Raw genomic sequence first — 18,672 nt, forward strand, 5'->3', positions numbered from 1 at the left:
AGCCGGGGGAGGGATTCAGATTCCTGCTCTGCTGCCTTTCTAAGGATCAGTCATCTTTTCCCTCTCTTGGACTTCTGGCGTTTTACTCCATATCCTTCCAGCTTTTCTTGATATGTTTGGTTTCTTTTTAGCTTGTCCCAAAAAAAAAAAAACTCCAAAACTTACATCCGTGAGGGGTGCTGGTGTCTTTCTCCAGCTGTCACGAGAGGCAGGTCCACCCTGGACAGGTCACCAGTCTATTTCCAAGGCAAAACTGACAAATCGCTTTAAATAAACTAGTCTTTATTCAAACTTTTCATTCACAAAGTCAAACAATTATAAAAAAAAAAATTTGTTTTTTTGTTTATCTAAAGCAAATCAAATCTAAAACCTTGGACAAATGATAAACTATCACTTTTCCTGATCTAAGCACATTAAACTCTGAGGTTTAGCGTTAAACAGGCTCTCTGTGCAGAAAGACCATAAATCAGCCTGAGCCCCAAACATGCGGAGGAGTCCATCCAGCCTCAGGGTGGCGCTGGCGTTAACGAGGACTCTAGCTGCCGTCGTCATCGTCTGTGGTGAACTGGAGCAGTGAGGAGGACGTGCAGAGCAGCAGCTGCCCGGTGATTCTGGTCAGACAGGTGATGCAGCGCAGGACGGACCTGAACACACAGAGATGCATCATCAGAACGACCGGATTAGTCTGGATCCTCAGGAGGAGAGGCGGGTCCAACTAGGATCCAAACAGAACCAGATGTCCTCCTCAGCTGGACCCACCTGAGGACGTGTTTGACTCGAGTGCATCTGAAGTCGTAGGACAGCGTGTAGACCTCGTACAGCGTTGCTCTGACAGCCAGGCAGCACAGGAAGTCTTTAGGGTGCACTTTATAAAGGTCAAAGGTCAGCTTTGCAATCGCTTTCTTCTTCGGCTCTCGGAAGCTTGGGAGAACCTGAAAAGTTTAGAAAATAAAACCTAATCAGATACTTAAAGCACAATTTAGGTGAACCTGATCTCTGAGATGCTTTGGACCTGCTGCCACCTGCTGGAAGAGCTGAAGAATGCAGCATTCTGTTATCCCATCTAGGAGCCAATCCAAGTTTGGTTTTCAAATTAAAACTAATTTTATTTGATTAATAAAATGTATAAAAACTGAAAATCCTTTTATAATTTAACTTTGGGCTCTCATAGCATCTCTTGTTTCTGAATAGTTTCACAAACACACACAAGCCGCCTTTATCTAAGAAACAAAACCAGCTGCTCTGCCCCATAATATACAAACAAACATAATAAGTCCTTTCAATAAGAAAGTCATTAGTTAATTTAAGAGCTGTATTTGGATGTTCAAACATGTCCTTAATCCGCTGTCACACCTTGACGATTTAGCCAGTATGTGCCTGACGTCCCAGAATCGTCTAAAATTCTGGCATATCTAATCTTCAGGTTACACAGAGTATATGTCAGATTAAATAATACCACTTATACATCAGCGATAGTATCTAGGTGTTACTTGATTGTATGTCTTGTCCATGTTGGTTGGCTGTGCTGTTCTTTTTACATCTCTTTGCAGGTGATGAAGCAGACTTAAGATGTTTTATCGTCTCCTTTTTCTCTCCCCTTTCTTTCATCTTTTCTCCTTTTTTTCCTGTTATTCCTTTCCTGTTTTACTTTCCCATTGCAGTGTCGTTATAAGCTGTAAAACTCCCTGCATGAAATTTATAAAAGTTATTTATATGCATAAATCAAGCGGAACACTATGGCGATAGCCGTACTGCTCCACTAGTGAAAGTAAAATCTTTTCAGCTCGTTTTGGCATCAAGACAATTATTCTTATTGCCACATTGCCAGACAGGACATTGTTAAAATAAAAAAAAATTAATTAAATGCTGGCAAACACTGAACTTTCTGTGTATTTTTTTTCAATTTTGGAGATATAACGAGTCCAGAACCAATGTCCAACGACGAAACTTCTGCAAAACGCACAGCAGCGTAATGCCCAGGAAATGATGCACAAGCCAGTTTGCTTACGGGGCAAAAGAGTTATTTTTGATCACAGTAATAACCTAGCTGTTTAAAAAAAGAAATAAAGAAAGAAAAAAAAAAAAAAGCAGGTTTTCGGTGGCAGCAGATTGAGCGTCATGTCTGCTAGGAAGTGTGTTGGTGGTGGGCGTGAACGCAGAGAGGATCCATCACTCACCTTCTGGCTCACCCTATGATGGGGATGAAGTCTGGAGGAGAACTGACGGTTTCCTCCTGTGAACCCCCTTTATACCAAAACGCTGCCAATACGCCATTATACAGTAGCTGGAAGTTAGAAACACGTTCAGCGCTCGTCTGGAACACGTCAGATACGTTATGCACAAGTTACTCAGAGGTTTAGGATCAGCTAGACGCCACGACTGATGAGTAACTTAGACTTAACAAATGTCAACCATCAGATAACTGACCTGGAACTTATGGCCCACGTATGGCATACTCTGGCATACAGCGGGATGTACATGCTGTATGTCGAAGTGGGGCAGCGTGCTTCAGCGCACTCATAACTAGGGCTGGGTAAAAAAAAAAATCAATACATTTTTGCAAAATCGATGTCTAGGGAATAAGATTGATTAGTTTTACAGTGACGAGCGTGACGTTCACATTCAAATAAGCAGCAAAGATGCAAATATAGCGGATAGGTTGATTAAAGACATTAACAAATGGAGGCTGACCAGCAAACACCCTGTAGTTGCTACAGACAACGCTGCAAATATGGTTTGTGCATTGGAGATAATGCAGCTCAGGCATGTCTTGCTCCAGTGAGGCTTTTTCACTTTTCACAAACAAGTTTGCACTTTTGAGACAGTTTTTTTTTTTTTTCACATCTCAAGTTTAAACTGTCCGATTTACAAGTTTTCACTTTGTGTTGGAAAAAATAAAATACATGAGTGTTTTGAAACACAGTTGAACCACTTTCATTATTGTAAAAACATATCGAATCGAAATTAATCGATTTAGAACCCTATGAATCAAAATCGAATCAATTCAGGACTCTGGCGAAAATACCCAGCCCTAATCATAACTTATACAAAACATACCCATAACTTATCCAATGTATGCCAGAGTTTTTGTGGATATTCCGTACGTCAGACATATGCTGGCGTGACAGGGGCTTTAAAAAAAAAAAAAAGGAAAAATGTTCTCATACAGCCAATCAAAGACCCTCCAGCTGGATAAAGAAATAATCCAACAGCATTGGTCTGTAGAGTAGGCTTCCTAGTAGAACAATGAAGCTCTCACCGGGTGGTGACTCGCCATCCGCCATGCACACAGGTTAAGACCCATCTCGTTGTCGCGCAGCACAACGCATCATGTTACAGTTTTAACTCTGGTGCACAGGCAGGACAGGCTATTCCACATTCAGGAAGTGGAATATTTATTTTCCTTTTTGCAGGGCAGCCGCTGAACTTCTCAACTCCAAGGTTTAATGGTGCAGTTTATAAAAGGATCCTCATATTAGATTATTTTATATATCCTTATATTTACTTTGCACAAATAATATTACTAATATGATCAGTGTTATGCATGAACGGCGTTCACTGAATACGTTCCTGTTTTTAGTGAACGGATCAGTTTTGAAGTAATGGAGGTGAACGAGAGCGAAGTTCACTCTAATAATGAGCGACACACACAGCTAACGTTGGCGTTCAATTGATAACGACAATTTTAATTGGATAACGTCAGGTTTTACAGCACTTATTACAGCAAATCTATAATAAGATTCAGTGTCCACCATATTGGATCAGTCCATTTGCTGCACATGTTCAGAAATGTCCAAACAGACAGCAGCAAACCATTTGAAAACAAACCATGCAAAGAGCAGTGTTGCCAACTTAGCGCTTTAGTCGCTATATTTAGCCACTTTTCAGACCCCTCTAGCACTTCGATTTCTAAAAAGCTCCTAGCGCCAAATCTAGAGACTTTTTTCTGCTACTGGAGACTTTGGAGACAACATCTAAAAGCAGCGAACTCTGCTCTCCAGAGCGAGTAGATTGGTAACCCCGCCTCCTGCTCCCCTCTATCTTGTCTGCTGTCATGATTCATGCAGCTATTATTTCATCCAAATGAAAAATGGAGAACAGATAAGCAGATCATGGCTTGTCTACAGTGAAAAGAAGGACTGGGTTATTTACTTTTTGGAAACACAGGAAGGAGCAATCAGCTAAGTGAGCTTAGTGCTTGGAAAAAATCTTTCATTCCTTTAGAGACAGCATGAAAAGTCAGCTGAGTACAAAACATAGAGAGGAAAACAAGAAGAAAAGGGACAAGAAGAGAGGGACACAACCTAGAACAGATAATGGATGTCTATTCTATTAACATTTCTCTATCTGTATAATGAGTCTGTTTTATGTATTGTCTTCTCAGGTCAGAGGGCCCCCTGCCTGTCTTTGCCTAGGGCCCCACATTTCCTAAATCCGCCCCTGCTCACAGTCTAGTTCCAGTTAAATCAGCCTTCATTGGTCTGTCTGCTGTTTCTAGCTGAAGAGTCTCACCTTACTTTGGCTCCACATCTCCCCTTTATCCAGAACCATCAGCGTAGTGCTACAGGGCAGCGACTGGAAGAACTCCTCCGAGTCCACCACAGTGCCGTCCTCCTCCAGGACCAGAGTCAGGAGGTTACAGCAAGACAGCATGAAGACCCTCGCTGCCTGGGACACGCCACCATGGAAGAGAAGAAGCCAGTAAAGCGGAGCGTTTAAAGGTGGAACATCCCAGAGGAACCTCCATGTTCACCTGCTCCAGCAGCTCAGGAAGCGTAGACGCCACCAGGCTCCTGCGCCGCCGCCGGCTGTGGGTGCAGACTTTATAGCAGTGAGGCTGAGGGGATGGCAGGATGTGGAGAGAGATGGTGGTGTGGACCGTGGACACGGACCTGATGGGGAGTCAGGATGTCAGGAGGAGAAGTTAATCGGAAACAAGGAGGACTGAGAACTTCTTTAGAGAAGATTCTGATGAAAAATTTAACTAATAAATAATGAAATGAAAATGAAATAATGAATCCATCACAGATCCGCATCAGATGCATTCAGGAAAATAGATGATAAACATTCATTCTGTCCTGAACAGAAGCAGCAGAACCGTTGATCAAATCAAGGCTGGTCCAGATTTCACAGAGAGGTTCTGCAGCCCGTTTCCTGCTCTGACCCAAAGAGGCTTTAATGAGCTGAAAGCTGCTGCAACAATGGCTTGGATTTCCACACAGTTTATGAAACGGATCAGTGGGTTGAAAAGGTCGGCTGCTGCTGCAGGAGCAGAGCTGAGGTCAGCTGCTCACTAACAGCTACATATAATGCAGATGTCAGCGAGTCGTTTGGACTATTTTCTGCAGGAGCTCTGGTCCGTTTATAGCATCTTAAACTGGAAACCTTTTAGGGAAATATTCAGATTAATCCAGATCTGATCAGAACCAGAACTCCATCACTCTGATGGACCCAAACCAGGAGACTTCATTATTCTCTGATTAACTATTTGATCTTTATAAAAACATGTTTAGCTAAAAGAAAATCCCCAAATCACTCTGAGTGATCCAGTTTTAAACCAGAGCAGAGACCTGAATGTTTACTGGAAGAATTCTGGGTGGATAATCTCTGAGCTCCAGTCTGCATGTCTGCAGAGTCCAGGAATAATGATGCCTTATCAAACTTTCCCCTGGAGAATAAAATCAAGCTGCAGTTTCACAAACAAAGTCTAACTTAGAAACAGATTATAGGAAACTTTCTGAAACAAACTACAAATTATTTCGAAGATCCAAATTTTAAAACAAAGACTCTAAATTTTGTTTTATATGAAATGAAATTCTTGCTTTATTTTCAGACAAATACAGTAAAACATTTTATTTAAGATCTTTAACTATTGACTCTTTAATGTTTACTTGCTGTTCTGTTAAAATTATTCACACCGTCAGCAGATTTATAGCATTGATTTATTTGGACCAATGTTCCTCTGCCAGGAATTAATGTTAATGTTTTAGATTAGGGTGATGGTCAGGAGGCCTTCCAACCTCTAAGATTTAAAGGTAAAGAAAATTAATCAAAATACCAGAAGAAACATGGAAAGTAATGCTGGACCAAAGATAAGGAGGGGAACAGGATTTTCCTTTATCATTGAAAAAAGGAATAAATATTTTTTCAAATTTTTTTTACTAAAATGCACAGAAACAAAATACTTTTATTCCAGAACATAACTTTTAGTAGACAGAAAACTAAAAGTTAAAATGAACCATTGGTGTGAATAGTTTTTAATCAAGCCTACAGAAATGATGAGATGGCAGCAAACTTACTGAATTATAAGGAGATTTGATTGGATAGATTGAAATATTTTTTGTTGAGAAAATGAATTTCTGCAGGATTTCAAACAAACCAAACTACATTTAAGCCCAGCTTACCTAAGCTAAAACTAAACTCTTCTCAAAATACCAACCAAGCTTTAAACTAAAACCTTCCCTCTCTGATTCTGGAGGAAACATTTCTCAGCCCTTTGCCCTCCTCACCTCTTCAGAGTTTCTGGCAGCAGCGTTTTGGCGTAGTTCAGCCCAGACTGGATGGAGAGAGGAGCCATCATGAAGTCTGTAGGTCAGAGAGGTGGAAAAAAGAGCAGCTCTGTACCAGGAGGTCAGTTCAAACACTGTGTGAGGGTCACCTGCTGAGGAAAACAAACAGACCATTTAACAACAGAGGCGGCCTCTGATTGGCCAGCAATCAGCTCAGAAACCCGCCCATAGGCTACCTGACCAATGATCACCCACACAGTTCAAGAAGCCATTACTGGATCAGAAAATAATTCATCAAAATGGAAACATCAAGGAAAACAGAAAACCTAGAGATCAGTATTATTTGATGAGAAAAAAAATCAACATGAAAATAAACCTTCAAAATAAAAACCTTTGCAGGCAATAAAGCAGATTTTTAAAGATACAGCGTGTAATAATTAAATGGATTTACTGTCACAATTGGTATACATAATCTATATGAGTTCTGATGAAAATGAAAAAGAGAGATCATATCTCTCCTATCCTGGCCTCTCTTCATTGGCTTCCTGCTAAATCCAGAATAGAATTTAAAATCCTCCTTCTCACATATAAAGCCTTAAATGGCCAAGCTCCATCTGATATCAGACATCTGATTGTTCCTTATGTTCCTAACAGAGCACTTCGCTCTCAATCTGCAGGTTTACTAGTGGTTCCTAGAATTTCTAAAGTAGAATGGGAGGCAGATCTTTTAGTTCTCAGGCTCCTCTCCTGTGGAACCAACTACCAGTTTTAGTCCGTGAGGCAGACACCCTGTCTACTTTTAAGGCTAGGCTTAAAACTTTCCTTTTTGATAAAGCTTCTAGTTAGAGTGGCTCAGGTTATCCTGATCTATCTCTATAGTTATGCTGCTATAGGCTTAGACTGCTGGAGGACATAGGGACCCCTTTTTCATCATTCTGCTTCATTCTCTCTATATTCTCCCACTCTGCAGAATCTGTTAGTTCAATCTCTAACGTTCTGCTCTCTCTGCTTTTTCTCATAGTAGCTTCATCTGGTCTGTTCCTGTTTGGCTGTGACTCCATCCTGGAGAGAAATATCAGCTGTGCTGCTGCCATCAACACCTTTGTTTCTAGGTGTTGGAGCTTGGCCTGTTTTCCAGTGTAGTCCTGTTTCTCTGACTGTGACTAACTGGATGTGCTCCCTTCATCCTCTGACATGGGAGCTGGCTCGGAGCTCGTCTGCCTGGCTGTGTGTTTCCTGGACGGGGCCGCCTGTGGAGCTGGTTGACAGTTGCCTTTTGTATCTGTGCTTCTTTTTCTATGTCTGCTTCTGTCTCCTTGAACCCCAGTGGGTCTCAGCAGATGGCCGCTCACACTGAGCCTGGTTCTGCTGGAGGTTTCTTCCTGTTCAAAGGGAGTTTTTCCTCTCCACTGTCGCTACAAGCATGCTTAGTGTGAGGGATTGCTGAAGAGTCAATGAGTCGATGCAATCAGCTGGTTTTTCTTAGATAGAAAACTTTGAACTAATCTGACTGGATGATGAGGTTGAATTGTCTCTATAAAGGGCCCTGAGATGACATGTTGTGAAAAAGTGACATATAAATAAACTTCATTAAATTAAATTGAATCAAGACTAAAATATAAAATAAAATATCATTCAAAAAATATGAAAAATGATACAAAGCCTATAAAAATAATCAGACATACAAATAAAGATTATTACATAAATTTATTTTTTGAAAGAAAAGACGATATGAAAGGAATGTTGAAAGTGTTCAGAGATGTTATCGACAGTAATTCTTAGTCAAACATCCTTCTTGATTAATGAGCAAAATGTTGAGATTAATTCTATTTTTTAATTAATGATAGGGCGACAGTGGCGTTGGATGTAGGAGTTTGCCCTGAAATCGAAGGATTGACAGTTCAAGCCCCGTTTCCGACTTTCATTGTTGTTGTGTCCTTGGGCACAGGGCATCTGTGGTTACAATGTAGCTTGCCACCATCAGTGTGTGAGTGTGTGCATGAATGGGTGAATGAATGTAGTGTAAAGCACTTTGGTCAACTCTCCTGACTTGAAAAAAGGTGCTATATAAGTACATACCATTTACCATAATGTTAGTCTGAATCTATTCCATCGTATATTAATGATAGTTGGAAAGGAAACCCATTACTTTGGTGAAATCTATAACAGTGTTTATTTCCTGAATAAATAAAAAGATTATCCATCTTTTCAAATAGGGTAATAAGTTCAATCTTAATAATTACAGGTCTATATCTTTGCTCTCTGTTTTCAGAAATCTTTGACAAATGTTTTGTTAAAATTGATTCTTTTATATAAATATATTTTCATTTGAATGAAAATCAGTTTGGTTTTAGAAGTTTTCGCTCAACAGATTTGGCACTAATAAATATCACAGATGAAAGAAATGACATAAAAGTTGAAATATGAAGGAATTTGTTCAATGATTATTACTGGAGAGGCTGTTTTGCTGCCATCTGCTGTGTCTTATGAGTACTGCAGTTATATTGAACTGTTCTGAAACAAAATAAATATAAGACATGCACGTTAAAACGGCTGTTCTCTTCAAAAATGATTAAATAAAACTCAGTTGGAGTGATAGACTTGAAAAAAGGTTTAGATTGTCCCGATCACAGCAAAGGTATGGAATAAGAGGTTTAGAGCTAAACAGGGTCACTAGATATTTAGAAACTAGACAGCAATAAACACCGAATATGTGAGTCACCATGACAATAAAATTAAGTATAATTCTAGGTGGGGTGTCTCAGGGCTCAGTGTTAGTGACTAAACTTTTTATTAAATGAACTCAAGGATGAATCACAGACACTGTGGTTTGTTCTCTTTGCATATGTTACTCATTTCTTTCTGTCAGAAATTAATATCAATATGAGATCTGTTGAGCAAGAAATTATGCATCTACAATCATGCTTTATTAAAAATAGGCAATGTTAAAGAAAAATGATTATTTTTTAGACTTTATTACAGTTAATCTTATGGCATGTGTAAACACTCTCACTTGAACATATTTCTTAATTTTGAACAAGGCTGTGTTAATGATTTAAAACTACTAATGGGTAAGTATTCAAAGCACAGGAGGCCTTAAAATGAGTATCTCCTGGGGGGTGAATAACAGTTAAGCCTGCAGGAGAGATTTCTGCTTGGTTTACAGAAGGTCAAAAGTCTTCCAGAATAAACAACCAGGGATGGTGAGGCCCCCCGCATTCCACAAGCTGTCTGTGAGAGCTTATCTTGTGTTTTATGACTTTAGGAATTCTAGATGCCAGGACAAGCTTTCCGCCTTTTCTTGTTAAAACAAAGAAGCAAATGACCCCAGATGTTTGCAGTAAATAAGGGGAAGCCCTAGCAGTGTCAGAGATGGCGTTTGGTTGGAGGACCGAGGGCCAGCCCCTTTTTGAATGGATTAGATACAAGAGGATAAAGCTTTCTAAATAGAAGAAAAAGATCAGATTTGCCCTTGCAACTCTCCAAAGATGTCTCTGTACTCTTTGCTTTCTTTCCTCCTATGTCAGGTAATGGAATGTATGTCTCTGTTGTTCTGCAGTTTCTGGTGTAGGTTTGTGCATTGTCTTATTTCTAAAGTGTATGCATTGTCTTATATTGGATTAAACTCTGTAATTCTGTGACGTCAACACGCAATGTTGGTTTTATTACCAAACGCAGCTCGCCGAGTGGACCTGGGGAAGGGAAGAATCAGAAGCCAATCTTTTTCCAAAGTTAACTATGTTAGAATATTTTCTTCCTTTACAGCAATCATTAAAAATCATTAAAACAAAGCATTGATGTCTTTATTCATTGTAAAAAAAAAAGAGGAGGATAATAATTATTAATTGCTCTGCTCCAAAAGAGCATCAGGACTGTTTATGAAATCAAGAGGATTGAAGGAGCTGATGGTTCTACAAACACTCTGAGTTTAGCAGAGAGCAAAGTTTGGCCTCTGACCAGCTGGTCTGCAAACATTTTCACTGCAACCTGAGAAACTAGCAGAAGAAATAATGACTTTAAATATCTTTTTGTTAAAATCAAACTAAAACACATGTTTCTGTGGCTGAAGTGGAAAACTGGAGAAGATTTAAAGTAATGTTTAAATATTCATATTTATTCAGCTTATATTCAGCTTAATTATAAATATAAACAAAATCGTTCATGAAAAAGGAGGTGTAAAAATCTAAAAGAAAAAAGAGAATAGAAAGAAAAGAAAGGAAAAGGGAAGATAAAAAAGTACAATTGAGGATGATGTAGGAAAATATTAACAACATTCCGTAAAAGTTTAAAAATAATCCACTTGACTTGGTTTCCTAGGTTTGCAAACATCCTCAGCATATTAACAACATTGTGTTTATCTATATGTGTATTTTCACAGACATAGAAAAAAATGACTGATTGGATTTATAGATTTTAAAACATGAATGAGGCTGAAGTCAGTGAGAATTGTTCTTCCTGCTCCTTTTATTGCAGGAAACGTTTCATTGTCATCCTGTTTAAGGACGTTAGTTTAACAGCCAATCATGAGATCAGGTGAAACTGAAAGTATTTCAGTTATTTTCCTTCTGACTCCATTTTAAGTCGCAGACATCCAGACAGTCAGCAGGGTGAGTAATGACACTTTCTGCTAAACACTTTAGGATCGGTTTGAAACTTTTCTTTGGCTTAAAGTGAAATATGTTCCTCCACCGCAGACAGGAGGGTCAGACTTTTATTTCTCAGGTAAACCTTTGATCTCGTGTTGAACCAATAAGGAAGTGATCTGTTCCGTAGTTTGCTAAATGTCTGATCCACATATCTGTCAAAGTCTGATCAGAAATCAGCAGATCAAACACAGGAACTATTAAAGGAGCTCAGATAGAGAGGTGGAGGGAAGAAGGTCCGTGTTCTTTCAGGCAACTCGTTTTCTCTCTCTTGAAAAACCAAAAACGGAAACTACTTCCGTGTTTCCATTTACAAATCAATAACGGAAAAACTGAAAACAAAGCCGATTCCCCTTTCCTGTCACCAGAATTTATTGGGGGAAAAAAACAACAAACAAACAAACAAACTTTAGGATTTCGCCAGTTCCACTTAGCATTTTCTTTTTCAGAGTTTAAAGACGAAGAAGGTTTGACGGCTTGCCCGGAGGTGCAGGACAATATTTTAAATAAAAGCCTAGATAAACGTCTAACATAATGCCCCCTTGTCTTCATTTTATTTGATTTTTTTTTTGGCCTTGACTTCATGTATTTACAGACCACGTGATTTTGTACATTTGTTCAAAATGTTTAATAAAAAAAATAAAAGTTATTCACGTAACATAATGCAAGCCTGTAGAAAAAATGAAGCGTAGAGATGTCTTTTGAATAAAAAGAGGAGTTTTTTATGTTACGACATGATAGTTTATTGTAGAGACGTGAGCTTTATTACATTATTGTGTGTTTTATTGGTGGAACATGTAAGACAAACGCTAATCAGAAGCTGTAAACCAAAAAGATAGAAAGTTTACTTAATGAATATTTTTCTCATCAAGGAAAATCCACCTTCGCATAGGATTACTCTCTATATGTGTATTAATTTTAGTGAACAGTACATATTTTTCAAGCTAACAGAGAAACAAAGATTTTTTTTGATTGATTTAATTGTTTTATCTTCACCCACACCAAATACTGCCACTGGGATAGAGTGCCTCATATATTTCCTATTTGTCATACAAAAGATGCTAATTAAAAAGTTAAACTCTTCCTGTCGGGGCTAGAAAAGCGTCTAGTTTGTAGGATCTATAGCAGCCTTTCATGGGAGTTCCTTAGTGCTTCCTCTCTCCTCCATGGAAATTATTGATTACATTTTTACTAAAATGAATCACCCTTATTAAATAGCCTATAGGTGGAGATTCTTATTTATAAAGAAACCAAGCTCCAATCTAAACAACAGCTAGATGAGCTGCATTGCCTATCTTTTCTAAGTCTGTTTTAGAAAGTGCAATTCTTTGCTCATTTGCTGAACAAACTTATCCAGAAAGCTGGTCCAGTTCTGAGGATCCTCTACCAGAACCCTGAGCTGATTGTCCAGAAAAGCCCCTGCAGAATATCCTCAGTACAGAAACCTTTTTCTGGGTTGGTTTTTTAGCAGATGAGTCTGTACACGGCTGTTTAACATTTTTTTCATGAGGTTATTCTACTGATAGGGATTTTGCTGCTTCAAAAAAAGACAATTTTAATAATTCAGCTGATTAAAAAGAAGTTAATCTGTAAGTGGCATGTGTGTACCTTCACTATGGAGAAGATACAGGCTGGGATGAATGAGAAAAGACATTCTCTTAACAATCTTGATTTGATTTCCCCATAGTCAAGCTATTTTAAATATTTTAGACATAATCTTTGTAGTCACATGATTTAACAGCAACAGGTTTTCATCTCAACCTCCATCTTGCCCAGACATCACCCCCCCACAATAAAACACACAATAATGTAATAAAGCTCACGTCTCTACAATAAACTACATTGTTGTAACATAAAAAGTCCTCTTTTTCTTCTAATATATTCTCTAAGCTTCATTATTTTTTCAACAGGCTTGCATTATGTTCACGTTTATCTAGGCTTTTATTTTGAAATACTGTCCTGCATTTCCGGGCCAGCCGTCAAACCTTCTTCATCTTTCAACTCTGAAGAAGAAAATGCTAAATGGAATTTGCGAAATCCAAAAAACGGGCCGTTTTTTACATCAAGTTTTTCTGTTTTTTCTTTTCTAAATTCTGGTGACAGGAAAGGGAAAACAGCTTTGTTCTCCGTTTTTCCGTTATTGATTCGTAAATGGAAAAACAGAAATAGTATCCATTTTTGGTTTTGGTTTTCAAGAAAAAAAAAACGAATTGCCTGAAAGTACATAGACTATAGAAGCCCAGCATCAGTCCTTCACTGAGGAGTCCCAACTATTCAGCTTTATTAGAAATCCTGCTGTTTAAAAACACTTTGCTAGAAGTTAGAGGAGAAACCTTAGCTTTTTACTCAGTAAAACTACTTAAGTATTAAAGCAAAAGTAATGCATCAAACAATGTTAAAAAAACAAAGGATTTAAACCCGGTTACTGCTCTGCCCTACTAAAGGAGCATTTTTGGATGATAACTTCCTTAGATTTAATTTTTTTTTAGTTTTATAACTAATGGTGTCAGATTTAACTTTGCATCATCTTGAAAAACTATTTATTTTGTTTGTGGTGAAGTTTGGGTACCAAGTTCAACCACAGAAATTAATTGTCTGGATGAAAATTATTTTGATGGTTTTTATTTATTTTTTTAAAATATCAACAGGCCATAATTTTTAAATGAAACAAAACTATCAAATATATTTTAAAAATGTAAGGAGTAAAAGGAAAAAGTTGTTTAAAGAATAATTACTACAGAAAAGTATAGATAGCCAACATTTCTACTTCAGTAAGGAACCAAAGTATTTGTACTTTGTTTCCTGAACATCAGACCCATATGGTTCACAATATTATGATTATCATGGTTTATTATTATTATGGTAACTCTTAATTGTTTATCTGATGTTAATCATTTATTTATTTAATATTCTGTATATTAATCAATATATAAATATCCATTTAAAGATTAAATCAAGCTAAGAGAAAGAAAAAGCAAACAAATATAATTAAAATAAGGCTTTTTTGCACATTTCCATTTTTTAATACATAGTTTTGCATCTTCTGTGTATATTTTGATTCCTTAAGGACTCATTGTTCGGACATCAAAGAAAGTTATTAATGAAGCTTGAGGGACGATTGTGGTCAGAAAATTTAGATGTATCTTATTTCATATATTGAGTTGTGCTATTTAGCCAGTCTGTTTCACCTACAGTGTACAAGGCCACAAAATGCCTGAGTCAGTGTTAGAAATATTTATACCCATAACAAGCCAGATCCTTTCTCGAGGTTTATTCTTATCATTTTACTGTTTAACCAAAGTGTCTGTTATTTGTTTTGATTCTGCCCAGATAAGAACAGGACAGATTACCATGTAATAAGGAGGATATGATGAACTGTTCTCTCTTTGCAAAGATGAACTAAGATGCCTGATTGAGATCCATCGATCTCCGTTTATTTAATTAAAGTGAATATTTGAATACTTTTTTCCCCAGGAAAACGATGCGGATGAGTTGCTGCTTGTTTAGTTTCTCTCACAGATCATTTAGAGCAGAAAATAGTTAATATTTACTACATATTTATAGCATATAATAGTTCCTAATTACAAACCGACCAACTTTAGATGCAGTGTGGTAGATTATACAGTAGACTATCTACTATAAATTTATTACCTCTGCAATAACTACAGTAAAATGTGTTTATAGGATACTTTATCATTTGTTTTATTACTTTATATGCAGTAATGTTTTACAATAAGTTGTTTATTGATAATTAATTACTTTACTTTGGATTCTTAATGGCTGTGGGTTTTATTTAAACTTACTTTCATCAAGGTTTCAGAATATTTATAACATTTTCATTAACTGCTTGTAATGGTTACACTAAATAAAGCAAAGTGACCATCGGAGCTCAGAAACATCACCTCAGATCAGTTCAATTAACCAAATGCTTTCTGAACCTGCTGCCTTCTGCATCAGCCTAACCTAAACCAGCAGAGCTGGGTACTACTTCCATTTACTATAGTAACTTTATTTAAAAGATCATTTAATGTGTAGTTTGCTGTATTCTACTTTTACTGGAGTGAAACAATAATGAAGCATCGTTGCTCTTTAGTAAAGTTTCTGGTTCCTCTGCCCATCATTAGTCATTTCACTCAATGAAGAACAAGCTTGTCTTGAACTAAAATGCTGCAGAGAGACAAACACCTTCAGTTCATTTTTAGCTGAGACTCATTTTTAGGACCTGAGCTTCTTTGTTTTAATCTGATTTTATTTGCTGGTTCTGTTGGATCATTTGAAGCCAAGTGAACAGACAGTAAACAGAGTCTGGAAACTGGAAGAAACGAAACCTGTTCTGATCATTACATGCTAGAAGAATCCGTTTGAAAAGTTTTACAGTAGAAAAACTTTACATAAAATTAGGACTTAAATAATTAATTGATTATTGAAATAATCATCAACTAATTTAATAATCAATTAATCGTTAACTGGAGTTGAGACTCTAAAAAATGTCTTTAGCTGACAGAGCGACCCACTTAGAAACAGTCAGACTTTCTGTCAGATTTACTGAGAATAGAATCAGCTTCCTGCTCTACAGGACAGATCAGAGAGCAGCTAACTGGGAACACTGGGACTGAACCACATGTTAACTGAGAGTCTCTGTTTTCCTCTCAGATTGACTTCATGTCTGCAGAGAACATCAGTTATAGTTATGAACACAGAGGAGAACAGAGCAGAGTCTCCATCACCCAGCTGTGTTTCTATGAAGAGTGACGAGTCCAAAGATCTTCCTGCAGGGTTCAGTAATTATCCTGGAGCAGCAGATCTAGGGTGAGTCATCTGTTACTAGCTGCTATAATCATGTTTAAACATCATCAACCTCTGATAGATGGAAACTAAGTCAGACTGAACTTTAAGCTGAGAAGTTCAGCTGCAGAAAAGAAGCTTCAGGACGTCCAACCAGCTCCAGGAACGTTCTCTGATGAGAGGGAAGCTGCAGCATCATGCTGCCACCAGTGCAGAGCTTGATCAGCAATCAGAGCTGCTAAAACTACTGTGCTTAAATACTAGAGGGAAAATATATTTTTCCTCCTTAAATATATAACTTTTAAAACTCTTATTTTTTTCATTATTAGGATCAGATAATGAGTTAATTTTCCTCCATCTCTAACTGTGTTGGTAGAGAAGCAATGAAATAAACTGACTCAGTCTAGTTTTGTTCTAAATTCTAATTTCAGACAGGATGATATAAACTGAACTGAACCTCAGTCCTTGATGAGCAGCTGAATATTTTTAGAGCTCTGATATTTACAGCATTAAAGCTGCAAACAGCATTAAAATGAAAATAGAACTAGAAACATGATCAACATGTAAATGAAAAACCTCCTAAAGGGGAAATAGATGGAGAATGTCCTGCTTCCCAGAATTTGATCCATCATCTGCAGTGTTTTCCAGCCTCCTGTCTTCATCCATGTCTCTATCAGGGTTTTTCTATAACCTAACTGGGCTCCAGATGGACACATTCTATTCTCTGTTTTCCTGCTTTGTTGCAGCTGTTACATCATGTCTTTATCAATATAGTTTCATATCAATATAGATCATATTCTATGATTCAGTTTCGTAGAAGTAATCATTAAATTCAGCAAAAGACTAGAAAAAAATTACTCCTTAACTTTAAGATTTTAGGGGATCTAATAATAAAAAAAATAGAATAGAATTATATAAGTAAAAATAACAACTAATGGAAATTACTGAACAACAACTAAGAGAGATAAATACAGAAGGAAATCTAAAATGTAACTACAAATGTTATCAATAAAAATCAGAACTCAAAGTGAAAGCTCTTGTTCTGTTGTCATGGTTACCGTCCCTCACCTTAACTCCTCCTACCTGCCCAGCCTCCATCTCAGGTGAAGCTCTGACTGCAGGTAAACTGGTTCTACTGGTTCTCCTTTTCTGCCTCCATCTCAGAGTCTGTTTTCTTCAGACCGTCGTCTGTTCTCTGCTTCGCCTAAAGACGCCGTAAGTTTAACTTTCTATTTAATAATGATTAATAGTAAAAGTTGAGGTTAAATCGTTTAACAGTCTGTTTCTGCTTTCTGGGGTTTTTAGAAAACATTCTGTTTTTATTCCAGACCAGTTTAAGTCCAAAAGAAGTTTACATTTTACTCTAAATGAAGGAAAATCTCCAGGATTACTAGATTATTTTCTGAAACAGTCAACATGAAGAGCAGATGATGTTTGTTCTTCCCTTAAAAAATACTTCTTTTTCAGGTCTTTAGATCAAACTTTCATTTTCTCCTTTAATGTCAATCGACAAGCAGAGCAGCTGCTTCCTGTGGAGCCTTTCATAATAAGATCATCAATGTTATTAAATATCATTTTTATTAAAAATATATATTTCCTTGTATTAAACTGTCTGAAGCTTTAATGGAGCATAAAATCCATCTGTTTAGTTTGATGGTTTAGAAACACATAGGGTCCAGATGTTCTGAGTTTCTGATGCACCAAGTAGTATCTTTTGCGGCGCTAGTAGCTCGTTTTTTGCACAGTGGGCTGAAAGGAAAGATGTTAGGAGAGACGGGGAGAGGAATGCGGCAAAGGACCACAGGCTGGATTCAAGGCCCCATGGAGGACTAAGGCCTCCATACATGGGTCGTGCGCGCTAACACTGCACCCCCGTAGCACCATAATGCGGGAAGAAGTTTGACTGAATAATATTTTAACATCATAGAGTTGGAGTCTGAAATTCATTCACTTTAATTCCAAACTATAATTATTTAATTAATTTAAAAATGGTTTAATTTCTGACCAATTTCATCAGTCATTTGCTTTAGTTTTTAATGTTAGATATAGTTTAGCATCACATCTTTATTTCTGTAATAGATGGTAAACAGCTACTGCATCCTACAGGTGGGAATCAGTGAATGTTAATGTAGCTTCATCCTGTGTTCTTGGCTGCAGCTGCAGGTGTGTGAGCTGATGTGAAGTGAGCAGCATGGATCAGTGTGAGGACAGAGAGGACAGAGTCCCTCCCTCTAAAACCACTCTGTGTGGAGAACATGAGGACCAGAGCAAAGTTCAGAGGTCAGATCACCATCTCTAACTGTCCAGGACTCTTCTCCATGTCAGAGCTCAGCATGAACATCACCAAACCATCTTTATTCACAGGAAACAACCAGAACCAGAACCTGGACCAGAACCCAGCTGTGTGTCTTTAAAGAGCAACTGGTCAAAGGATGAAGTCCTTGATTTTAAATCAGACCAACTTCCATCAGGAAACAGGTGAGCTGTTTCTAAATGTTCCACTAATCAGTTTAAACTAACTTCATTCCAACATATTAATGTGAACTCAACTCTTTCTCTCACATGTCTGTGTTCACATGTGAAGCAGTGAGAGATGGAGGCTAAATAATGGAAATAATCAAAGGATTGTTTTATTGTGATGATATGAAATGATCTTGTTAGATGATATTGGAGCTAAAATCAGTTGTTCTTCCATCCAGTTGAATCTTTCTGGATCACCTTGTGTCACATTAGTG

General features: G+C 37.6%; 2 protein-coding genes across 14 annotated transcripts in view; one reads left to right on the forward strand and one right to left on the reverse strand.

Annotated features, from left to right (window-relative positions):
- Positions 1-246: 246 nt before the first annotated feature.
- cidea (cell death inducing DFFA like effector a) lies at positions 247-6,789 on the reverse strand. The gene is made up of 5 exons (XM_038267823.1): positions 6,510-6,789; positions 4,754-4,892; positions 4,513-4,668; positions 760-932; positions 247-644 (listed from the first exon to the last, which is right to left on the reverse strand). Exons 1-5 carry the CDS (start codon positions 6,578-6,580, stop codon positions 536-538), a joined length of 648 nt encoding a protein of 215 aa, XP_038123751.1. The 5' UTR covers positions 6,581-6,789; the 3' UTR covers positions 247-535.
- Positions 6,790-11,053: 4,264 nt separating this feature from the next.
- The window catches only part of LOC119771715 (NACHT, LRR and PYD domains-containing protein 12-like), a 54,078-nt gene continuing 46,459 nt past the window's right edge, over positions 11,054-18,672 (forward strand). For 12 of the 13 annotated variants that reach the window (XM_038267824.1, XM_038267829.1, XM_038267831.1 and 9 more), the window contains exons 1-3: positions 17,004-17,152; positions 18,095-18,217; positions 18,302-18,415. In XM_038267824.1, coding sequence (XP_038123752.1) covers positions 18,129-18,217; positions 18,302-18,415 — 203 coding nt within the window. In that variant the 5' untranslated portion in view covers positions 17,004-17,152; positions 18,095-18,128. Of the gene's footprint in view, positions 11,117-17,003; positions 17,153-18,094; positions 18,218-18,301; positions 18,416-18,672 lie in introns of those variants that run through there. The other variant, XM_038267825.1, reaches the window with a different exon arrangement.

Source organism: Cyprinodon tularosa, unplaced genomic scaffold, assembly GCF_016077235.1.
Source record: "Cyprinodon tularosa strain WSP-4 unplaced genomic scaffold, ASM1607723v1 ctg686, whole genome shotgun sequence".
Lineage (NCBI taxonomy): Eukaryota > Metazoa > Chordata > Actinopteri > Cyprinodontiformes > Cyprinodontidae > Cyprinodon > Cyprinodon tularosa.